The following is a 26,117-nucleotide window of genomic DNA, read 5'->3' on the forward strand; positions in this document are numbered from 1 at the left end:
TAAAACGTTAGATTAATAGTTCACTTTTATAAGTTAATTTTAAATGTTACAAACTATAGTGAAAGAAATCTTATTTACTTTGCGAGAAGATTGAAACATTTTTCTCTTAATTCTTACATATATTTGGTTGATTTTCTAATCGATTGAAGTATAAACAGTCATTTTCTAGTTGTATAAACTTAGTTCAACAAATTGGTGTTCAATCCTAGTTCTTAAACATATATTGAAAAAAAAAAAAGAATCTATTCTAGAAACTACATTTAAAAGTTGAACTTTAATTTAGAAACAAACTGAAAAGAGAAATGAAAAATATGATACAATCTTAGATCAAGCAGCAACATGAAGATTACACTCCAAATCGCTAATATTCCCTTGACAACTTCTTCCAGCACAATAAATAATTCTGTTCACAAGCTCATCAAACTTCCTCCCAACAGTTTCCAGATCCAACCGATGTCGTTTTTCGGCATAGATTCTGCTACTCGTATGTCACTAATTACTAAACTAAGCCATCTCGGTCTGCAAATTCCTTGATTATGTGCAAAGTCGGCTCAGCTAGATTACAGCAGTTAGATCAGCTGCTGTAATCTTTCACACACACGTATCTTTATCGAGTTTCAAGTCTTCGATTTCCTTAAAGCAACCTGGGACGGGATGTTTCTGCTATCGTTCCAAGGACTTTGATGAATATAATGGTCCAAGAGCCATAGATTAGAGCTCCTTCATGCATAATATTCATATCTATTATTCCCTATAGGTGCATCTTCTCAACTCCCTTGGCTTCTCGGTCGACGACAACCTGCTGGTAACGTAACAGTGGACCAGATCACTGAATAAGCTCAAGCTTTAAGCAGTCTCTAGCTTTGATCCAACTCGAAGGTCTTTCAAGAACAAAATGCTCAAACTTTTCATGGAATTCAAAATATTCAATGCTTCAACCTCTTTTCCTGCAGCCCTATAAAAATGCACGGCTGCACTCATTATAAACCTGTCTCCTTCTGCATATTTCCATGTAGATTCAAAGAAATTGATGCCTTCTTCGACGTATCCGTAATCCAGGTAACCTCTCATCAAGCTTCGATTGCACGTAACATCGGGATTTAAACCAGCAGTTCGAAGTTCATCATAGACTCTTTCTGCTTTCCTTATCATCCCTGCCTTTGCCAAAGCTGAGAGCAACAGGTCGAAATGCGCACAAGATGTGGGAATGCCTTTTTCCTTCATAGAGTTAATGACTTCCTCAGCTTCCGAGTATTTGCAACTCTGTGTGTAAGCTCGAATGAGTGAGAAGTAGGAAACAGAATCAGGTAAAAAGCTGTCTTGCTCCATAGCTCTGAAAAGCTTCTCTGTTTCTTCGTGAAGCCCCACGGTAGCATATACATTAATCATGATATTGTAGCTGACCTGCATTTTTAAGTAGAGAGTCAGCACCAGATTTGTAATCAACACAATTCACAGGACATGCTAAGATACCAAAGCAAGACCAGTCACTGTATAAAGCATATCATGTGCGACTCGAGATGAAGTTAACAGCTAACATCCATGTCAGTTTCTCTCCTTCGACAAAAATCAAAATCATCCTCACCATTTTACAAAGGAGGTTCTCAAGGCAAAAGTGTATCACATGTTTGTTATGACAAGTAAATCTGAGCATAGTTAATGGTTTAAATACATTTCTACTTCCACCCAAGGATCAATCCCTACCCGTGATGTAATATTCTAAAATGAAAAAAAGTTCAAACATCAGAATTCACGAGTAGAAAATAACACAAAGAAACAGATGCTTTGCAATTGTATGGAACTGATGCACACTTGCACTAGAGTTTCTTGAAGAATAATGAATCTAATCTTATTAAAGAGACCAGCACCTATTTATAGAGGCTGCCAGAGAACAAAATACGAAGTAAAGACAAGTTACCGTGTGGTAACTACTAACTGAACTAAAACAGAATATAAGAAACTAATAACTCAACAAACTTTAAAAATAACAGCTAGCTACTACATCAGGAACAGTCACAAGCACTTCAAGTTCTAGAAGCTAATCTTTCTTACTGTACAAGCCTGAGAGAACGTATGACTTATGAGATTACCATCCCGGGTTTAATCCCTTCTTCCAGCATTTCTTTGAACAGCAAGCTTGCTTCATTTGTCTTACCTACAAAGTATAACGGTGAACTAAGGATAACAGAAATATGTTGATTTGTATGAATATCATTACATTTGATAAGAATTTATATGATTGACAGTCTGCTTAAATTAGTACCAAGGCAAGCCCAAAAAAGTATCATAGACCATGGTAGAAGTTCAATGATATGTAATTTATCTTATAGGATTAACTTCATTTGAATCTGGAGTAGAATAATACCAGCCTTCCCATAGCAGCTAATCAGGTTTGTGTATGCCTTCTCATCAGGAGAGACGCCTGAGCTGCGAGCTGCATTAAACATCTCGATAGCCTTATCAAGCTTCCTACCACGTCCATAGACACTGGATCAACAAAAAGCCGATATTAACAGCGACGTCTTTTCCTATTGGATGTGGCAAGAAACCTCAATAGATCTTTTAGCTATTAGTTTAAATGAACTCGGAGTCATTTCAACTCATACCTAATCATGGTGTTGTACGTCTGAATTGATGGAACAATGCCAAGAGCAATCATGTGCTCAAATATTTTGGATGCAAAATGCAGTTTACCTGCAATTTAGAACATCATGTTATAATCAGAGTGAATGTTCTAACAAAAATTATTCATCACTCATAATTAATTAATATGATAGATGTTTAACCTGCCTCCAGCATTGCCTTGATAAATGTATTGAATGCCACTGTATCAAGCTCCAAGCCACATTTAATACTAGCACGTATGACATTCTCTGCCACTTGATGTTTTCCTGAAAATAATCTAACATATAATAATACAACCTCAATATCAAGAAAATGCATAGGAAATTCTAGAATGCAAACCCAGATAAACCATAATGTTTAATTGGTTTAGATTATGTGACAACTCTTAACACAGTATATAGTAACCACTCTATGGGTTAGGTCGGGTTCGGTTTGGCAGTATCCATTCCACCAAGCCAATCAGCATCAAGCAGAGCAGTCAGCTCTAGCCTCAACCTCTAATCACTATGAGGCATGAGCTACAAAATTTTTCGGCGTTCAATGGGAACTTCAACCTGGCAATTAGCTCTACGGATCTATTATAATACTATGTCACAGTTCGTAAAGTTTATTTTGCTCAAATATTGTTATGTGATTAATATAGCTTCTGTCTGTATGGGGAAAGAAAGTTGTGTCAAAAACTCTATATAAATTAATACAGATTAATGTATATGAAATTTTTACAACCAGTAATTTCCCAATACTTCCACTTAACCAGTCATTTCATTCTTTTTTTCTTTTTAGCCTTTTAAATCATTTAAGAAGAAAATGATTTGAGCAGCTACAGGAAACTAATCGAACAAGAGTAACCAAAAGCAGAGTATGCTAATCTCTTTTATGATCTCCGTAACATACCACCAATAGTCAAAGTATTCACTATTCTGCTGACAGCAACAGCTCCAAGATCATTCCCTTTCTCGATTAGTTCTTTGTAAAGCGTGTATGCTTCTTCTGCTTTATCACATTTGGTATATGCATCAATCATTGTACCACAAATCAATTTTGATGTGGAAGAATCTGCAACTGCTGCAAAAATTTCTGCTGCTTGATTTATTTTCTTCTCCTTCCCATACAAACTAATTAAGGAAGCTATAGTAGCATCATCTAGGCGGCAATCAAGATTGAGTAACTCTTTTGTAAGAGTTCCTGCTTTAAATGCATCACCTATAAAGTAATGAAATCAGTCAAGATTGCCTTCAACTGAAAGCATAAATATAAATCCATAAAAAATATTAACATACATTTAAAAATAAAGTGCAAAATATTAATGTACAAGAGAATCGAATCATTTTCTTGCCTTCTCTAATCAAATTAGTTACGAGTTGACTCACAACCATCATGCCACCTTTCCCAAGTATTAATTTCAGAATCTTGTTCCTTTTACCAACATCGCCATTTGCCAAATACAGCCGAAGTATCATTCCAAGAGCCATATAATCTGGTTGATCATAGCCTACAATTGCATTTTCTTTTATATCACCTCCATCAAGTTTAATCATAAATGAAAATGTCTCCACAAATTTATTATCAAGAAATGATTCATCCTTTCTCATAACTTCAATTAAAATCTTAGCATCTTTTAACATCCCCTCTTTGCAATAGACTCTCATAACCAATTTATAAAGTTCCTCATCAAAAACTACCCCATCCTTTCTTATCTGGGCTATAAAATCTTTAGCCTTTTCCACCATGTCTAGTTTTAAATACAAATTGAGAATATTAAAACAAGAACGAGCATCAGGAAGTCCAGTTTTGGATAAAGCTTGAAATGTGGATTCCACAGACCTTATATCTTCTTTCATAACATAACACTGCAATGAGACTATATAAGAAAACCTTGACAACCAAATGTTTCTAGATTTCATCAACTCAATTATGTTTAAAGCTTTCTCAAAGTTCCTTGAACTGAGATGGACTTGAGCCATTGCCAAATAGCTTTTCTCATCTGTGAGTAAACCCAGCTGCTCCATTTCCTCAAACGTTTTCTGGGCGTCCTCATAAAGACCCAGTTTTCCATATATTCTAATAAGTAATCCATATATAACTTCATCAACCACCACTTTTTTGCTTTCCATCTCCAAAAACAGAGAAAGGGCTTTGGAATAATCTCCATTCTTGTAAAACAATGTCAGAAGTGAAGAACAAGTGTAGTTACTTGGAACGATTTCCTTTTCTCTCATGTCCTTGTAGAGTCTCAAAACTTCATCCGAGTTCCCTCCTTTTATGCTTAAACTAATAAGCAGGTTATAAGTCACCTCTTCAGGAACAAACCCACAGATCTTCATATCATTGAAAACTTTGAAAGCCTCCTCACTATGACCTTCCTTAACAAGTGAGTTGATAACTACTGTATAGGTAAATTCATTGAATGTCACTCCTATCTCTACCATCTGCCTCCACAGTTCATGGACCTTAGCATGGAGTCCCTTTTTCTGCAAAGAGGACAACATAAAATTGAAAACAGCAATAGAAGGTATAATTCCCCTATCCTTAACAGCAGAATAGAAAGACAACATAGCCTTATGATGTCCCCATCTGGCGTATGTACATAACATTGTTCCACAGGCAACTTCATCCGGTTCTAATCCAACTTCAAGCATCTCCAAGAAAGTTTCTTCAGCCAGCTTTATTTTTCCAACTTGCCCATATGTGCGCAAAACAATTGTGTAGACAATGACACTTGGGCGATAACTCAACTGTCCAAACAGAAGTCTACTATTACAACATATACAATCGATGAATGCTTCATGTCAAACTATCATGTAATATCAACATTCCAAGAAGAAACCACAAGGGGCTCAACAGAATTTGAATTTAATCAATATCCAACAAAATCTATAAGTTCAAGTCACGTGTTGCGAATTGCGATGATATTAACTGAGACTGCAAAATTTGCACACTTGAAAATTCGTTTGTAGATCTACCTAATTCAAAGATGGGGATAATATGATCAAGTCATTTCCTCTCATGCTAAAGGAATATGTAAAAAACGAGACATTTCTTTTTTCTTGATATTCGTTAGTGTCGAGACCAACTTGTACACTTCACCTCGACTAATCTCACAACACAGCTAATAAAAAAAAATATATAATTTTTAAGTCCTATATGGGTGATGGTGGCGGTCACAATTCAAACTCATTCCCTCAAAGTCTCTTTACTCTTTTTACTACCACCCTAGTTGTTAAGAACAAAATTTTTCATAAATATAGAAAATATAACCCCACAAACATTGCCCATAAATCTTTATAAAAAATAAAGCAATAACATTCTAAACCATGAAGAAGATAGAATTCCAGAAACCCCACCTGCAATTTCATCCAATCAAAGACATCTCTGACCTGCCTCCACCCCTTCTGCTCCTTAAGCACAGTACACATCTCCCTAAAGGTCAATTTTCCCACAAAAGAAGCCATCTCCATCCTCATATCGTACTCTCCCTCACCTCTCTGCGACAAACTCCGCACGTGCCTAATCGCCGCCACCACATGCTTTCCATAGAGATGGCCATTTCGATCGTCCTCAAGGTACTGCACCATCTGCTCCGGAGTCCTCTTAATCCACTTCGGCGTTTGAGCTCTGGGGCCCTGATTTCTACGCAGAACACTGAGGTACTGGGCCTTGGCCTTGATGATTCGGCGGGCGTTGTCGTCGGAGAGCGGCTTTTTGGCGTTTTTGGACCTGGGTTTTGGCTTTTCGGGATTGCCATCGCTGAGAGACCACGGGTCGGGAGTTACCGATGAGTGGATGATGAAAAATTGGGGTTTTCTGGACTCCGATGGGCAGCGGCGGCTGCGATTTGAAATGGGGGGGAGTAGAATAGGAGTGAAGAATGAAGTCTTGAGAGACTCCATTGAGATTTCTAAGAAATTTGCCGCGAAATTTGTTGCTCGTTCGGAGATATCTGGAGTCGAGGTTTATTGGATAATAGAGAACTGTGGAGTTTTCAGTCAGAAGTTTCAAATTTCCAATTTTCAGTAATATCAAGGTTTTATTTTTAATTGTCATCTAATGTCGAGGTGTAAATTTTATGGCATGAAAATACGGATAAAAATGTTATTTTTGGGAAAATAATAAAAACAAAAAATATTTAAAAATTAAGAAAGAAATATTTCAACATTTTAAATAAATTAAAAATGATTAATATTAATATTACGTCTATGTTTTTATTTATATTTTGTTGATTTTTTTCATATCTTGTGGATTTTTTTAAAATACTATAAAAATATTAATTTATCCTTCGTGTGAACTAATGGACACATGAAAGTGACAATAGAAATATCGACGGAAATTTAATACCTTGAGTAAAATAGGGATAAAAGTTTTTTTTTTTTTTACTAAATATATATTTTAATCCTAATGGTTTTTCAATCTGGTATCTATTGTTTAAAAAGTTTTAGTTTGTCTTTTATATTTTAATATTTTTCAATTTAGTTTATCACTGTCGGTAAATGTTAAAATTGAAGGATGATAAACTTACACAACCTATGATACTTAGTAAATTGACAAAATTTTACGATCGATGATAGAAAAACTTGAAATTTTTACCAATTTCTTTAAAATTTGAAAGGGAAAATACAAAATTAAAAAGAAGTCATTCAAAGTGTGGGATTGACTTCCCTCCTTAATCCATAGAAGCACAATAGCTTAGTTGAGTAGAATCGAGGGTCGCATTGGTTGTTACATATCATTTTTTCAACTTCATCGATGTTAGTAGATAAAACCTAATAAATTTCTCCCCAATTGTTAATGTAATTACAATAAATTTGTTTTGATTTTGATTTAGTAGAAAATGATGTCTAACATAGTGCCCTTAGGCTATTTCTATAGGTTGCTGTCTACTATTTGACATTAATTATTTTCAAAGGAACAAAAAAAAAAGATTTCACATATTTTTCATATACTAAAGGTAGAATTGAGAAATTTAAAAGATTAAGGATCCGATCCATTGAAAATTACTAAGAAAGTAGAGATTATTTGATATATTTAACCTAAATTTTTTAACTAATTTGATCTTTATTTCTATTTACATGGCAATAAGCTAGTGCTGAGTAAGATTTGAGAAAATGGTGGGTTTTAGATGGATAGAAAATAATTCAATGATGATTTGTGAAATTCAAACTAATGAAACAAATTAAAACTTTTAAAATTATTAAGGACGGAATTGAAACTAAACTAAAATTATAATAATCAAATTTGAAGGGTCCAAACCATAGGAGCAAAATTGGTAATTAGACTTTGAAGCTCTTTTTTCTTACAAGAGAAAATGAAGTCTTTGAATTAAAGTTCAACGTAGTTGCAAAAAATGTGTTGATTTGGTTAGTGTTCTTTAAAGAACAAAATTGGCAGAAGGGTTGATAGTGATATGTCTAAATCCAGCTAAAAATAAGAGAATATTCTTATATAACTTTTTTTTTCTAAAGTTCAACGAAAGATATGTTCTGAATCAACTTTTTGAAGCAATTCATAATTATAAAGAAATGAAGATACGAGAGGGTGGAGATTCGAACGTCGAACCATCTTTTTGGTCGATGATATATGTTTTAATTAGTCGAGCTACGCTCTCAAGTTAGCATATTCTTAATCGACCTTACTATAATTTGAAAATTTTTTAATATGCTTACTATATCGTACGTTGATCCTACTTTATGAGAACTAATGCAGGGAAAAATCCTTCTTACGTTTGGAGAAATATTATATGGGGTAGAGACCTTTTTGTTAAAGGGTGTAGATGGAGAGTTGGGAATGGAACTGCAATAACTATTGTCGAATCCATGGATCCCAAGGGATGGGAATTGTGTGCCAGTTTTCGTGAAGGAGGACATGCAAGCGTGTCTTATTCGAAGGGAAGGACAATGGAATGAGACACTTTCTGTGTTGAGGAGGTATAATTGATTATTAAGAGCTCGTTTGGTAACGTTCTCGTTTCTTATTTATGTTTTTTCATTTTCTTGACAAATTTAAGTATTTTGCAACTAACTATATTTCTTGTTTCTCCTTTTTTGGGGACATTCTAAAAAATGGTATATAAATTTTAGAAATAATCAAAACAAATTTATTCTTTCTTATTCTTATTTCCAATTTGTTCCAAAACATGAATCAAAAAATTGTTTCATCATACTTTAATCCATGGATGTTGGGACCATACAATTCATTTTTCATTATTAGAAATGGAGAAACAGAAACAATAAACAGAAACGTTACCAAACGAGCCTTTTAATACCTCCACTCATCATAGTTAGGTCCAAAAGAATTGGTGGAAAATATTATGGAATATCAAAGTACCTTGTAAAATTCAAATTTGTCGTTGGAATACAATCAATACATGAAAGGAGTGCAGCCAAAAACTTTAAATAATAATAATAATAATAATAATAAATTATGTGTTATAATTTAGAAAGGGTTGCGTAAGGAAAAGAGTGACCAAATAGTCAATGGGCTTGCTTGATAATAATTTTTGTTTTCATTTTCTAGTTTTTAAAATTACTTATATACTAACAAAATCAAATCAAGTTTCTTGTTCCATGTTCCAATTTGTTTCAAAACATAAAATTAAAATATTGTCTTATTATTCTTGAATTATAAAATGCATAATAAATATTAAAAAATAATAACAATAACATACATTTTTTTAATATTTAATTATTTTTCATAAGTTTTTTTACTTTTTGCATCTAAAATTTCAGAAAACGAAAAACAAAAAATAGTTTCCTTCTTTTTTCAATAAATAAATAGATAATAAGAAATAGTTACTAAATGCAATTATGTTTTTCTTTATTAGAAAAAAAGAGGAAACAAGAAATAAAAAACGTGAACATTACCAAACAAACCCTAAATGACTATCAAACGTGTTTCGGTTTCATTTTTTAATAATAATAATAAAAGAACAAAAATAAGAAACAACTACTATTGCAAAGAAGAAACAAACAAATAAGAGACAAGAAATGAGAAACCAAAATCAGTTTGTAATCTCAGAAAACCTATTTTTATTTTTAAAATTGGACTAAAATTTCAAATTTAGTTTTAAAAATATGAGAACCTTAAAGAAAAGAAAGTAAATATATTATTGTAAGTTTAAATTTTGAAAACAGAAAACTCGAGGTTTTGTTTTTCTTTTTCATTTTTTTTTTGTAACCAACCGATGTAGAGATGAGAGATGGAACATCCGACCTTTGGAAAAAGAGTAAAGTGTATTAACTGTTGAACTAAGTTCATTTTCAGAAATTTATTTATTTATTTTTTATAAATTTATCTTTTTTGTTTGGATGTAATATATCTATCATTCCAACCTCTTTTCCATAAGATGAAACTTGCAAGTTAGGAACACCATGGTTTGTTTTTGTTATCACTAATGTCATCATTCTCTTTGATGATGGAAGTCTCATTCCATTTAAAATATTTGCTTGTAAAATTATAATTCTTTTTCTGGAAACCAATTAGAATTATTTAGTATATTTTCCTCTTTTTAACTTTTCTTTTCATGTCCTTTTCTTACTTCCTCTGGTGTGGACTTTTTGTCCTTTATAATCGCTAACATCTCTCTCCAACAAAAGGTTGAGGGAATCATCTAACAAGAAAATTTTAAAAATATATATATATATAGTTGTTTAAGAAATTGAGGATAATTTTAATTTAAATGGATAAATGATTGATCCGATCATGGATTAAGTTCAATCCCCCCTTTCCAATCGTTTAGAAACATATGCATCTAGGTAACAATTTCTATATATAGTTCATTTTTAATAAGAGTTTTCACGATTGTGTAAAAATTTTGAAAACAACGAAATCATATTTCTTATTCCTTTTTCAAAGCATAAATAAAATTATTATTTTATCATTCTTATTCATAAAATAAATACTAAATATTAAAAAGTAAATATAACATAAAAATTTTGAAATTTTAATTAAAAGAGGTAAATTTTACAAAATATATATATATATTTCTTAACAGATACCTAAATAAAAAAAAGCTACAAAAAGTAGCTCTCTTTTTATTTTATTAAAAAAGAACAAACCAGAAATAGAAACCTTAGTACTACAAATTAACTAATAAGTTGGATTGTTCTTCCCTCAAAAGGTATCTACAGAGACAGAAATCTAATAGAGAAAAAAAAATATAAAAATTACAAAGAGGGAAGAATTTGGTTGAGGTGAGTTTTTTTTTTTTTTTTTTTTTGGAATCCCCTTTGAATTAGGTGTAGAAAGCTTCACTCTGGCTTCCGGCAGGTAATAACGGCAAATTTTATAACACCTTTCTTGAATCCTTCAATCATCAATGGCATCACTAGTGCTCCTTTTACTGTTTTCCACCCTGTTTGTAACAAAACAATTAAAATCTTCTTAGAAACATCTTAATATTTTTGTTGTTTCTTCTTTGTTTTTTGATTTTTGGTTTCCCATTCGTAATTTGGTAAGAAGTTAACATCAATGTACAAGTCCAAAGAGTAAAGGTTTCAAATAATTACCACTTCTTAAGAGAGATGTGAAGCCCTTCCAAGTCAATGCGGACCGAATAACTGCGGGCCAAAACGGTGCAACATTCTGAGACCAGTCTGCTGTCTTTATATCCTATTACATTTGCGAGTAGGGAGTGAGTTTGACATTTCTTTTTCGATTATTAGGCCCACATACATACTTCCAAGTCAATCAAATCTTAGAAATTAAAATTTTGAACGTATTGTCTATACAATTAGGTCCTAAACTCGAAAAAACTTTGGATGAAATTATAACATGAGACAAACTCTACAAACGAAACTTGTCAGATCTTAATACAATAGATAAGCAGCTACCGTAAAGTTCGAATCCATTTCTCCCAAAGTCTCTCTACTTCCTTAACATGCCTCCTCAACATCAATAAATAGGCACAATGTTCAAAGTATGACGAGTACTAATACCTGGAGGCCGTGGGACTCAAGTAACTTGACGTAATCGGCAGCGGAGCACCAAGCAGGGAGATAGAAGCCATCACAAATCTTCTGGAGGAGATTGAGCTCCCATGGCTGCAGGGCCTGTTCAGAGGGGCCAAGGTCTCTATGGCACCATGTGACTATTATTATGGTGCCTCCTGGGGCTGCAACTCTCACAAGTTCAGTAATGAACTGCAGAGTTTAAAAGAGGCATATCAACAAAACAACTGACTTTTCAGTGAATAGTGAAATGGAATTAATTGAAGAGAGAGAGAAGAGAATGAAAAAAAAATACCTTGGATTTGTCAGGCATGTGCTCCCCACTTTCCATTGACCATACAAGATCAAATTCCCCATCGGAGAATGGTTGGTTCAGGGCATCTGCCACTTCAAACGACACCTACCACTCACCAAAACAATCCGATTTTTTACAAACTTCCCAATTTTTCTCTCTTTCTTCTTTTAAAATTTTAGATACCAAAAGTATTTGACCTCAAAATCTCCATGTTTGGATAAGATTTTAGTCCTTCAACCCCCTTTTTTTAATCACTTACACAACAGGATAATTTATTTAATTGACAAAATTTTAGATGAAAAATTAGGCATCAAATTAAAGAAAAACTGGGGGAGGAATTAGATACTTTTTTTTTTTAATTACAGCTATCTTTACTCTTTAAGTAGCCTAATTCCTCTTAGACTATTATGTCAACCAATTAAAATTCACAAGGATATAATTAAAAAATATATAAACATGTATTTAACCTATAATATTTGATCTTAGAACTTCTAATATATATTAGTCTAAATCTTTTTAAAATGACACTTTTGGCATTCATATAATTTTGTCACTGTATATCCCTGCCATCCAGCTGCCATAACTATTTTCGTTACAATTGATAGCAAACCCAAAAATTTAAGGACCAAACCAAAATAACTCAACCAATTTAGTTTCACCTGAAGCTTAATAATAAGTGACTATGTAGTCAAAAGAAAAAGTAACACGTGGTGGTTGTGGCTGTGGGTGGGCACTTAATTTTTCCTTTTTTTTTCTTGCTATCAAACAAAAATACTTTTGGAAAATATTTTATTTCATTAAATATTTGGCTAATTCATTATTTTTTTAAAAAGGAATCTTTATTTTTGTATTTTTGTTTCTCTCGACTGTGATGATAAAATTGGTCTTTACTGACAAAGAGTTAAAAGAAAAGAAAAAAATACTTGAGGAAATAATAATTTTGTCCTCACTGTACTTTGACAATTAAGAGAGAGAAATATAAAAATAGAGATTTTTTATAAAATTAATAAGTTGTCAATTTTCTAATGAGGGTGAAGATAGGACGTTAAGGAGCGAAGTATTTTTCAAATACTTATTAAGGAATTAACATTAAATAATGAAATACTTAGGCTTAGGCTTCTTAACGGTGGAGATCTCGATTGAAAATTTGACAACTTTTATTTCTTTCTTTTAAAACATAGATCTATGTATTAAAAAATAAAAAAAATAAAAGTTGTCAAATTAGCGTTTCTAATTGTCAAATAAGGTTGCTATATTTCCAGATAGAAATATAAAACAAAGACTGTTTTAAAAAGATAATAAGTTGTAAATTTTGTAATGGCAGTGAAAGATATTAACGAGTCAAATAAGTATTTTCGGAACAACAGATCTCGTCATCACCACTGTTAAAAAAAATTAGAAATTCAGAAATATTTATAAAAAATCTCTATTCTTATGCTTCTCTTTCTGAGATTCTTTTTGCTTTTAGTAGGGTACACACACGAGTCATGACTAATTTTTTAGTTTTGTTTTAATTTTAAAGCACGAAAATGGCGGAAACAAAGCGAAATTTCCAAAGAAAGAAAGTTCTGTGGTGAAGAACAGAACACAACACAACAGAGCAGTGATTCAAACTTCAAATGCTTACCTTATCGCGTAATCCCTCCGCCGCAGCAATCGCTTCAGCCCTAATCGCTTGTACAGGACTCAGAGTAATTCCTCGGCATTTCGCCCCATATTTCCTCGCCAAATACCTCGAACTTCCCCCAATCCCACACCCAACGTCCACCGCCCCCGCCGGCCTTCTTCCTCCCTCCGCCGCCACGCCGCCGAACCGCAGCGCCTCCTCGATCATCCGGATCTGCGCGGCGCGATGATCGGAGAGCGACACGGAAGAATCCGGATCGTAGAACCCGTGGTGCATATGCTCGCCCCAAATGTTCTCCCACAGCCCCGACGATTCGTCGTAGAACTCCGCGATTCCCTTCTGGAGGCGATCGGCGTCCACCTCGGCCGCCGCCCTAGTCGTCGTCATCGCCGCCGCGGAAAAAGAGAAGGAACGGCGGCGGAGATGGATTCGAGAGGAGGCGACGATTCTTGCGGCGTTGAAGCGATTGAAGTCGAGAGAGTGCGGTCCATACGAGGACGTAGGGGTTGCGGAGGCGAAACTCATTGTTTATCTTTAATTTATATAAAAGGGGAGCGACGGCCGATGGCCGATTTGTTGGAAAAACGCTACAAAAACAGATTCTGAGAGAGAAGAGAGAAAATAAAATTAAAAAAAAAAAAGCGTTAATTTTTTATTTCTTAGTAATTTATTAAGTGTTTGGTAAAGTTCTGAGTCTGTGGGGGCAGTATTCTATAACAGAACGGAAAGAAGGCCATTATTATATACATTTATGTTTTTAGTAAAAAATTTAAAAAAAAAAAAAAAAGAAGACTACAGGTACAAATTATTACCATAATACCCTCGAAGTTTTGATGAATTGCCATCTAAACTATTAAATTTTTGTAATTAAATCCGTACAAATTACTCTTTATTACAAATATGTTAAAATATTATTTTTGTTTGTGTACTTTTAATTTTTGTTCATTTTGATCTCTATATTTTTAATTTTAAAATGTTCTGCTTTGATTCATTTTAGTTCCTCTTAATTTTATTTAGATCTTTTTTGTTAATGCAGAAATTTGGTTTCCTGAGATCTCGCCAAATGTGCACTAATCCTCTAAATATAAAATGGGATCGACGGATCAATGTGACCTGCAAAACAGATTGAAACTAGGATCGGTGTGGCTTTACCACACGGGCTCCGATGCTTAAATTAGTATCAAAAGTCAAGTGGTCCAATCCCCATCCTCTCTAGATTTGCCCTAGCCGAATCTTAAATCTTCGGCCCATTACCTCGTTGTCGGTTTTCAGTCGGATTGAGAATCAAGGCGAGTTAATACGGGTGTAACTACGCAAAAGTCGGATGGACCGTTATAGTTCTCAACCAGGTGGCCGAGAACGGCTCGACACCGAGAAGGTCTCGGCGTCGAGGCCTGGTCGGTGTCGAGCACTGTTCGGCTGAGGGCCGACTCAGGTCACCGGGTGCTGGCCCCCTTTCCTGGCTTGTGCTTTCTTCTCGGGTTCCTTTTGGCCTCCCGTCTCTTGGTCTCTTCTCTTTTTATCTTCCCATAATAGTAGCCCACTCTCAAAATAGAAGGCAAAAGCATGTCAAAGATTCTATATTGAGAGTACTTGTTACTTAGTGTGGATGGTTATTTTTGTGGAATAGCCCTATTTTTAGTCGTTGTTGGTTGTTGTTCTATAGGTTGACTTTCCTAGTCCCATTCTCATTTGTTGTAGTTGTCTATAATCAAGTCATTTGGGCTCTACCATATGGTTAGTTTTAACCGTCAAGTTTTGTCCTTGGGATCTAACTTTTCAATAGGGCCAGTGGTACCTCTTTGTTTCTCACCTATTTGGCTTCTGTCTCTGGTTCTATACCCCAGGATTCGAGTTTCTAACCTATTTGGCTTTCGCTAATGGTTTTACACCCCGAGTCTAATCGACCTTGGGTTTCTTACCTTTTTGCTTTTGCTGGTTTTCTACCTTAAGTCAATCAACACCACTGAGTTTTTAACCTATTTTGGCTTTTACCAAACGATTTTCTACTCTTGGGTTTCATTGATTGGTTATTGCCTGCTTTTTGTCTTAACCTTACTGGGCTCGTTCGCGTGTCTTTCAGCACCTTTGGGATTTTCCCTTGGTTTTACTGACTGACTTCTCGCTTATCAGCCTGCTTCTGGGTCTGTCCCAATTCGAGCATTTTTCCTTGGTTTTACTGACTGATATGGCCCCCACTTGAGAGGATCTTATATTTAGAATAAAAATAAGTGCCAAGTAAAAGAGTCAATCAAATAAAAGCACCTATGACTTTCAACCCAAATATGCAATCATCATATGAGAAAAAGTAAAAGTAACTCACCCTATTTAAACATGCAAGTCATATCTAAGATAGAAAATAAACAATTTAATATGGTCCTGAAGCACGAGACCTATCAGCTTCCTTAGTTGTTTCTCGGCGAGGTGTAGTAACATTTTTGCGTTGCTCTCCCTTGACTTCACATATTCCTCCTAATATGGTTTTTTATCTCCCTGACAGATGACGTGTCGTTTCGATTTTTGTCTGGAGTTGCCTTGGACTCTTCTACATACTCTTTGAGGTAACCTCCTCGCTTGAGGTCCTCTATTTCTTTTTTGAGGTCGAAACAATCATGTGTCGTGTGGCCATGATCTCTATGGAACAAACAATACTTTCCTTTGCTCCTTTTACTAGAGGATGTTTTCATCCTGTCAGGCCATCTAAGTAGTCTCTGGTCTTTTATTTCCATCAAGACCTGTTCGAGCGGGACCCTTGTTGGAGTGTATTTTTCAAATTTCCACTGAGGATCCTGCTAGAGTGGTCGACCCTGTCCACTATCTGATCTTTCCCACCTCGATATGTGTCGCTTTTCTCCGTGCCTCTCTCCTTTTGCGTTCTAATCTGCACATTCTTCTTCAGGGTCATACCTCGAGTGAATTAATTCTTCAGCTCTCATATACCTCTGGGCTCGACTTAAAGCTTCCGAGAAAGTGCTTGGATTTCTCTTCCCAAAAGAAAATACCAAGTGTTCGCCTTTCACACCAGATACAAAGGCTAGCAGCGCCACTGCATCTGTCAAACACTCCACTTGTAGCTTTTCTTCATTGAACCGAGTCACATAGTCCTTGAGGCTTTATGTTGTCTTTTGCTTAATAGTCAGTAGGTATGCTACATGCATGCTTCTATTCCGTCCTCCGACGAATTAGATGATAAATGCTCTTGCCAATTTCCTGAAGCTTCAGTCGCTTTTCTTTTGAACTGTCGGAACCAGACACGTGCCAAGCCAGTCAAGGTGAGAAAGAACACTCTGCGTCTAATGGTTTTTGTTATGCCATAAATATCTGCCCATTCCCTATATGCGTCGAGGTGATCGATGGGATCTGTCGAGCTGTCGTATTGTGCGATGGCAGGCAACTTAAACTTCAGACGAATTTTTCCTTTCATTATTTTCTTCGTAAAGGGCAACCCTGCTTGTTCTACCAGTTCCTCGAGATCAAACTTCTTCAGTTTGCTCTGTGCCTGGTTGGTTGTCTCCTCAACTCCTTCAATCATCGGGGCTTTATTTTTCCGTAGATCGCAAACAAGCGCTGGTTGTTCCACTTCATGTTGCTCGAGTTTTTATAGAAGCAAGGATATGTTTCGATGCATTCCCTCAACCTTCTCTTCTATGGCGGCCAATTTGTCATCTTGCTGAACCAGAATTCCGATCGGTTTATCTCTCCGTCCGAGAATTGGTCGGCCGGTATCCCTAAAAACTGGTCGGGCGACATTTCCCTGTCTGAGAACTGGTTGGTTAGTTTCTCCTTCGATTGTCTCGGGTGGAGGTGCACCCCTATTAACTTTCCTCCTAGGGTGGCATTCTTCATCAGAATATTGGGAACTTCTTCCCGAACTCATGTCGATACGTCTCAAATATCTAGTCGTTCCCACAGACGGCGTCAATTGTTGATGCAGAGATTTGGCTTCCCGAGATCTCGCCAAATGTGCACCAATCCTCTAAATACGAAAAAGGATCGACGGATCAACGTGACCTGCAAAACAGATTGAAACTAGGACCGGCGTGGCTTTACCACACGGGCTCCGATGTTTAAGTTAGTATCAAAAGTCGAGTACAGAGAATAGGATGTTCTGGCGTACCTTTTGGGGTTTGGTTCATCTCTTACTTATAGTCGTCCAATCCTCATCCTCTCCAGATTTGCCCTAGCCAAATCTTAAATCTCTTGGCCTGTTACCTTGTTGTTGGTTTTCGGTCGGATTGAGAATAAAGGCGAGTTAATACGGGTGTAACTGCGCAACGGTCGGATTGATTGTTACCGGCCGAGAATAGCTCGGCGCCAAGGCCTGGTCGGCGCCGGCCACTAGTTGGCCGGGGGCCGGCTCAAGTCGTCGGGTGCCGGCCCCCTTTCCTGGCTCGTGCTTTCTTCTCGGGTTCCTTTTGGCCTCCGGTCGCTTGGTCTCTTTTCTTTTTATCTTCCCATAACATCTTTATTTTCTATCATAATTTCAACACTATGCATATTTCTTAAAATATTGTCATTACTTTATATTAAAGATTTTGCAATGAGAGGCTAAAATGATCGCTTTTTAGTGATTAAAATGAACATTTTGAAAGTATAGAGATTAAAATAAACTAAAAAATTAAAAGTATAATTATCAAAATAAATATTTCAAGAGTGCAAGAACTAAAATGAACCAATTTTGAAAATTACAGGACAAAAATAGTATTTTAACCTTCCAAATATTATCACAATCAAACCTAACTTTTTAGGTCAATTTTCTATTTTCTTGATTTAGATATCGACTTCGTATTCAACAAAATTTTGATATTATAGTTGAATTGGGGTGGTTTTTGTATTATGATTATTCTTTTTTTTCTGTATTTTTTGATTTGTTTTTGGAAATATACAAAAGAAAAGAAACAAAAAAAATTGCAGGAAAATAACAATTAATTAACGCCAGGTGTTTGACTGACGCATATTCCTTCAGCTGATCTCTTGCATGGCTAGAAAACGAGGAGGGCTAAAACTGGAAATTTAAAGTCTATTGGGCCACTTGATTTTCTTCTTTCCTTCGAAGTGAAAAAAAAAATGAGAGAAAATAATAATAAAAAGAAATGTAGTTCTTCACTTCTAGCCGCACGTGTCAAATTTTTACTTTTGCAACTTTGGTTTCATTTAGTACATTGCAATTGTAAAGAGTCGTCCACCAAAGTGAATTACAAATTTAGTTTGTAAATTTGAGGTTTATGTTCTATAAGTCTGAATTTTAAAAGGGTTATAATACTAGTTTCGTCCCTTACTTTTAGCTTTAACTCTTGATACGTCGATATGACTATCTACTATTGTAATTGATATTACGGGACTCATCTGGGAAAACTTCGACTACGCACCCCACGAGGCTCGAACTGAGGAGAAGAGTGTCCTAATTTGACTACAAGCCCACTACGCACCGTCCGTCGGAGGTAAAAAAAAAGTCTATTAAGTCTTCTAAAGTTTCGATTTCATGCCTAATAAGTCTCTAAAATTTTAATTTTGTGTTTAATAGTCTCTGGCATATTCAATTGTTAGGTTTGTAAGTGGGTGCAAACAAAGTCTCACACTGACTAGGGAAGGAAGTGATCCATGGTATATAAAATAGGACAATTATCTTCATTGGTATGAAACCTTTTGGGTGAAACTAAAAGCAAAGTTGTGAGGGTTATTTCTAAAGCGGACAATATCATATCATTGTGGAGATACTTAGGATACGAGGAGTATCATTGTCCTTAACGAGCGGTATCAGAACCATGATAAAAAAAACCTAGTTGTGTAGGAGGAATCCTCGGGGGCCAAACAAGGGTGATTGGTTGTAAGCCTATTAGTCATTATGAAACTTGTGGATAAATCTAAAAAATGAACAAAAAGTGCTTGAGGTGGCGAGTAATGACAAGATCTATGCTCGAGTGACGAGCAAGACATGTCTTAAGTCATAGTAGATTGATACGAAGTCTATCACAGTCGGATAGATTGTCTTTGTTCGAGGGGAGGAGATTTAAGGTGTGATAGATTCCCACAACGTGTTCCATAGATGAGTTGCAAACAAAATCTCACATTGGATGGAAGGGAGTGATACGTGGTATATAAGAGAAGACAAAACAAAGTCGTGAGGATTATACTCAAAATAAACAATATCATATCATTGTGGAGATACTTGGGATACGAGAGATACCGCTATCCTTAAGTTCAATGACCTATTAAAACATTTTGAAGTTTAAAAATCCTGTCAGACAGAACTAAGAAGAAATTAAAGACTATATTTATAATTTAACAGAAAATAAAATCACATTTTTATCCTGCAACCAAAGTAGTAAAATTTATGGATATCATTGATTAGATTCTGATTCCAACCACTATTTAAAGCAAAAAGACAACTCATGATGGTACTATGTACTATCCTTGTAGATAAGGATTTTTTTTCCTCCAACCCTCCAATTGTAACTCTCTCCCCAAAGGTGTACTTTAGAAAAGAGCATTTATTTAGGAGAGTAATTGCCCTTGAAAACTAGACAAATTAGGATGATACAATTATCTATCGACTTGTTTAGCTAGATGTGTGTCTAATCAAATCTGATTAGGAGAGTAATTGCCCTTAAAAACTAGCCAAATTAGGGTGATACAATTATCTCTCGACTTGTTTAGTTAAATGTGTGTCTAATTAAATCTGATTAGATTCAAAAAGTTCATTCCACCTAACCCGTACATAATCTCTTTTAACTCTTCGAATGAAATTTTCTATCACTTTTATTGCTTTCCCACCAAACACGAATAATTATAATTATATTGTCCCTATTCAAAAGAGAAAGGATAAACTTTATCATCTACATTTATTGATTACTAGAGATTTACTTAATTATTGAAGATAATTTTTAGAAAACGTATATGATATTATTCGAGTAACGATGAGCCGATGAGAGAGTTTGACATTTTGAAGTAAATTCGTCTTTTTAAAGAAATAAGTTGATAATATAAACATTGTCCTTTCAAAAGATACATTCATGTTTTTTTTTAGAGGAACGATGGATGCACCTTTCTTTTTTCTATGTCTTAAGTTTATACATGTCAATTTGTTTTTTTTTAACGATATTTAACTAAAATTAATGGAAAAACAAACGAGACTTCAATAATCTAATATTAAGTGGCGTCTAAGTTCAGACTTGCTTAGCTAAACATATGTCTAATTGAGTTTGATTAGATCTCGAAAACTCATTCTACCGTATTCATTTAGTCCATGCGCAATCTCCTAACTCTTCCAATAAATTATTTATTATTTTTATTACATCCCCACCAAACACGAACAATTATTGACATATTTTCCCTACTAAAAGAGAAACAAACTTTATGACCATCTTTATTTATTGATTGTTAAAGGGATTTACTTTAAAAAATTATTGAAAATAATTTATTAAAAATATATATAATGTTGTTCGTGACAAGTTGTGAGAGAGTTTTGACATTTTCAAAGAAATTCGTCTCTGAAAGAAATAAGTGGATAATATAAAAAATTGTCTTTTCAAGTGAACGTATTTTTTTCTAACTGGGAGCAATCAATGGATAAACTTCTTTTTTTCCTAGGTCTTAGAGTTTGCATATGTGAATTTGATTTTATTCTTTTAATAATGATAGTATATTCAAGTGGTAATATTGGAGAACACAAGGCACTTAATTTGATATTAAGGGGCGTCTAGATCTTGATTTATATGGCTAAATGTGTGATTAAATCTCAAAAATTCATTCTACCATATTTGTTTAGTCAATGCATAATCTTCCAACTTTAATTTTTCTATTGCTTTTATTACTTCTCCACCAAATACAAGTAATTATAGGTATATTGTCTCTAGTTAAAAGAGAAATGAACTTTATCATCTACCTTTATTGATGGCTATGGGAAGCCTTTACCTTTACTTTAAAAGAACATTTAAGATAATTTATTATATATATATATATATATATATGACATTATTAAAAAAACTCATCTTTTGAAACGATACATTCATATTTTTTCCTTTTTTGGAGCATTCAATGGATGGACCCCTTTTTTTTCCGAGCCTTGAGTTTGTACATGTAAAGAATTTTATCCTTTTTTTTCTTTTAACGATGATAGGGTCCGATTCAGATTCAAGTGAAAATCGTAGAACATAAAAGACTCATAAATCTGAATTTTAAAGACCTTTCACAAATTAGTAAAAGAATTAAATAATGAGCAATACTATACAAATAATTCAATTTTAATGGACAAAACTACCCATAAAACGCTAAAGTTGAAGGCTTAAACACCATTGTACCATTAAAAAAAAATTAGGAATACACAAAAAGTGAATGACTTGATATCTTGTTTGGTTACCTTGTGAGAAGGAAAAAGATTGGTTATGTTATGATAAACCCTAGTTGAGGGCAAATTGGCTAAATTGCCCCTGAAACAAAAAAGGTCAACTTAAAATGGGGACACATTTCCAGTAAATTCCTTGAATTCTCTTTTTTTCTTCTTCTTCTTCTTCCTATTGTTTCTTGACATCAACTAAAACTTTTTTCTTTTTCATAAATCACATATTCACTACCAGCAATTATGAATTTGTCCTCACATAATGTGTGGTCATATCACCCGCTACGTTTAATCTTTTATGTATTCAAATTTCTACTGTCACTATCTAGTTCGTCTATAGTGAAAAAAATGACCACATTAAATACATATACGTCATGAGTACAACTTGTCTTGAAACTTTACGTAGTGTCATATCTTTATTGTTTGAACTATTAATTTTCGGATCGTTAAAAATTCTCAATTCTTGTTTTCCAAACTCTACCCCATCCGGCAACAAACATTTAAACCTCAAAGTTATTGGTATATGATTTCTTATAAAAGAAACACATATTATGATGAATTAGGCTAAAAAAAAGCATGATCACAAGTGTGGAAGTGAAAATCTTCAAAATTTATGGCAATGAAAGGGATTAAGTCACTGAAAAATGTATGGTGCTCTTGGTTACACTTCAAGTTGGTTCTTTTTGTGTCTCTTTACACAATGGGACATCCAATCCAACCTTTAGGAATAAGGAGTTTGTGTGGTCCATTTTAATTCTTTTAGGGTGAGGTTCTTCTCAACTCCTCTTAATTATATTGTCATGTTGGTTGTATAATATTGATAAAACTAAAGGATCCCAAAATTATTATACACTTCGGAGTTAATTAAGTCATAACAGTCTTGTTCGTACAAGATTTTCAGAGAAATTATATTTCGTGGACTAAATACAATTCGTATTGATATTTTGGAATTCGTACAATCGATTAATGTGGAGTTCTTAATCAGTGTATTAAATAAGGTTAGTTTTAAACTATAGAGATGAGAATGAGATAACTAAAGTGGGGTTGGATATGAGATGCATTCCTCATCCGTGCACTCCACGTAGAACCTCCAAAAAATAACGTAGTAGATGAGATTTATGTATAGTTATAGAAAGACTAAAATTGTCCATAGTCCATTGGATCTCTAGTCTTCATTATTGAGAATGAAAATGGAAGGTAGAGGTTCTACTCTATTGAATGAAGACTCAAAAAGTTTGATAAGAGTTAATTACCCGACCTACATTTTACCCCATTTAAGTTTGGACATTAAAATTTTTGTACGACACTTACTTAAGTATAGTTCAATTAGTTACTTACTTGAGTATAGTTCAATTAGTTACTGATATATTAACATCTTAAATGTCTTCCCACATCCTTCTTAAGTTGGAATTAAGGGACAATAATAAATGTCGCAACAAATTTGTATATGCTTAGCATTGTCTGTGCTGTGACAAACTAATATATGTGCTATATATTTTTCAAAAGGAAAGGAGATATACAAAACTGATATTATTTTTATTTTACTTGAAATTGATCGGTGTCAATCTGAATATAGCTCAATAAATAAAGCTCCATAAATAATGAATTTACTACTTTTCGTGAGAGAAAATTGAAATCTCCGAAAAAGAGATAGAAAGAATGTGACCCTCGTGCCATTGACGTCTCTTTCTATTTTCCAATATACAAAGGCTAAACATTAATGAGGAGTTGGTTTGGGACATAGGCTCTATAGTACAATTATCGGTGTAAAAAATGTCATTTGGAAAATGAATGTACATTTTGAATATTTTTCTTTTATTTGAAAAATGTCATTTTGATTATGATATGGTGCGATAATAATAAGTTGATTCGTGTTGGTTTGAGATTTTTCTATTATTTTATTAAAATTCATGTCTCATCGATAATATCTTTTCAATATATCTTTTACGTTTTCTAAAAGCATTTAACGTGAATGAGTTAGTTTTTAAAAAAAACGATATTTGGTTAAACGTGGAAAGAATAGGAATAAGTAACTTAACCCATTCCTCCCATAGTCAAATAAAAACAGAGACATAGCCTAGATGAACATGAATTTTAATAAAATAATAGAAAACTCTCAAAGTTAACACAAATTAACTTATTATTGGATTATTGGATCGTATCAATAATCAAGAGCATTATGATCTTGAATCTTTGGGAGCCAAATTTTTTCCAATTCTCTTTTTTAATTTATTTTTTTTATACAGATACGTGTAGAGATTTGAATCTCCAATCTCGAGATTTTATTATTATTATTATTATTTATTATTATTATTATTATTATTATTATTTCGGTGAAAGCCAATCTCAAGACTTTTTGAAAAGCAAAAACGTTATTAAATGGCTTCATTTTCTCAGGTTGTAGAATTAAGCTATGGTCTGAAAAGGATTTTGGAAATAGATTAGATTACAAAGAAAATTTAGTGGAGGAAGATAAATTTATCTTTAATTTTACAAGGTTAATCAATTTTTTTTATTTGATCAAATTAAACATTAAATTGCGATAATTTACAACATTTTCTATAACATTCACTCACTATTTCAACAAAAAGCAGCATAAAAATTCCTAAAAACTCACTAATTTGAACAAAAATCAAGTTCTAACAAATCCATATAAAAAATTAAGCTGAAACAAATTAGTGAAGGAAATGAATCATTGAATAAATCTACCTCAACATAACAAATTTCAACACAGATCTACCTATACTTTAGCCTTCTTCTGGAATTTCATCAATTTTGTATTAAACCTATATTTTAATTTTGTAGTCTATTGAACCTACATGAGATTTTCTTTTAATTTTTTTTTTCAAAGGGAAGCCTTAACATTAAAATTTCTACCGAAATTTGTATATGTCTGTCGGCTCAACATTGTTGCAAAAAAGAAAAAAAAAAAAAAACCTACAAACGTTGACATATCGGTCACATCAATTTGATTTGATCCAAATCAAATTAAATAAAATTAAAAGTTTAAACAAAATTGATTTGATAAAATTTGAATTTAAATAAATAAATATAGATATTAAAAGACAGTGGGGTGGAAGTTACTTATTTGGACAAAATTAATTTTACGAGGAAGAGGTTGGAAATGAAAAATTAATTTATCTGTTCCGCAGTTTTATGTACGGCTGCCAGGTTTCGTTTTGAATCTTTGGATAGAAATTATGCAGAAGGGCACTTTCAAATGTCAATACTTTTCATACTGACCCGAATAACCCTAGCCAATCCAACTCATATCTTTCACGGTTGGGTTGAGTTTTTTTCATTTAATAAAGGTGGTTTGGGTTGAAGAAATTTACAATCCGAACAGTTGGATTTGGTCTAAAAAGTACCTCAACTCAACCCATCAATACCCTAACCGTACTCATTTCGCCTCCAATATATCAATATTGAAATAAGTTAATAGATGATTAACAACTAATTATACGAATTTTTCTTCTCAAAAAAATTATACGAATTTTGTCCATAAATATATCTCAAATATTAATTAGAAATGATAGTGTTTTATATTTACAATTAAATTTTTAAAAATTACCGTTTTAATATTTGATAAAATTACAAATGTTTTCTTTTTTCGTTTGGTTGTGGGCTGATCTTCCTTGGGCCATAAATTCCGGCCCAGGGAGGTAGTCCAGTTCATGTTACTATGCCCGACAATTATAGATACAGCTGGTAGTCTTTTTTAGAAACATATATATTTTTTTAAATGTTTAAAATGTAAGAAAATCTTAGGGCAAGGGTAATCGATTTTTATTTTAAATTTGTCAAAACGAGCATAGCTCAGCGGTAATTGACATATATCTTCAACCAGAGCGGACACATCTTGAAATCAAGCCACCTTGAACAGACGACCACTGTCAAACGCCTAACCTATAAATAGAAGGCATCACTCTTGCAACAGGTAGCGAATTACATCTAATTACATCTCAAATTTCTTATTGAGCCCAGCTTATATTGACTCGAGCGTCATTCCTTGATGAGCCTTGTCAGTTATTCCATATGTCCGACCTTGACCAACCGTTTTTTTTTTTTTTTTTTTTTTTTGCATAAACAGCATTGATTTCAAAGAGAAAAAAGAAAAGGTAATATTCTCTAAACTCACTAATTTTAAATAAATCAAAATCAAACACTAACAAATTATTGGATTTTTTTTCACTTTATTTTTATTATTTATTTTTTAATAAAAGTATTTTAAAAATTTCTCTCCAAAGTAGAAATCTAATATATATTTTTTAAAATGTCACAACTTTTCAT

At 33.7% G+C, this 26,117-nt stretch overlaps 2 protein-coding genes across 2 annotated transcripts; both read right to left on the reverse strand.

Annotated features, from left to right (window-relative positions):
- Nucleotides 1–143: 143 nt before the first annotated feature.
- EMB976 (Tetratricopeptide repeat (TPR)-like superfamily protein) lies at nt 144–6,622 on the reverse strand. The gene is made up of 8 exons (XM_022292893.2): nt 5,970–6,622; nt 3,962–5,360; nt 3,520–3,828; nt 2,787–2,891; nt 2,607–2,694; nt 2,366–2,487; nt 2,091–2,155; nt 144–1,404 (listed from the first exon to the last, which is right to left on the reverse strand). Exons 1-8 carry the CDS (start codon nt 6,513–6,515, stop codon nt 847–849), a joined length of 3,192 nt encoding a protein of 1,063 aa, XP_022148585.2. The 5' UTR covers nt 6,516–6,622; the 3' UTR covers nt 144–846.
- Nucleotides 6,623–10,621: 3,999 nt separating this feature from the next.
- On the reverse strand, nt 10,622–14,198 carry G-TMT (gamma-tocopherol methyltransferase). The gene is made up of 5 exons (XM_088121106.1): nt 13,490–14,198; nt 11,863–11,967; nt 11,556–11,759; nt 11,127–11,229; nt 10,622–10,972 (listed from the first exon to the last, which is right to left on the reverse strand). The coding sequence occupies exons 1-5, from the start codon at nt 14,012–14,014 to the stop codon at nt 10,869–10,871; spliced, it is 1,041 nt and encodes a 346-aa protein (XP_087977232.1). The 5' UTR covers nt 14,015–14,198; the 3' UTR covers nt 10,622–10,868.
- Between the last annotated feature and the right edge of the window lie 11,919 nt (nt 14,199–26,117).

Source organism: Momordica charantia (assembly GCF_013281855.1).
Source record: "Momordica charantia cultivar OHB3-1 chromosome 2 unlocalized genomic scaffold, Mcharantia_2.0 BLBB01000002.1, whole genome shotgun sequence".
In the NCBI taxonomy this organism is placed as follows: Eukaryota; Viridiplantae; Streptophyta; class Magnoliopsida; order Cucurbitales; family Cucurbitaceae; genus Momordica; species Momordica charantia.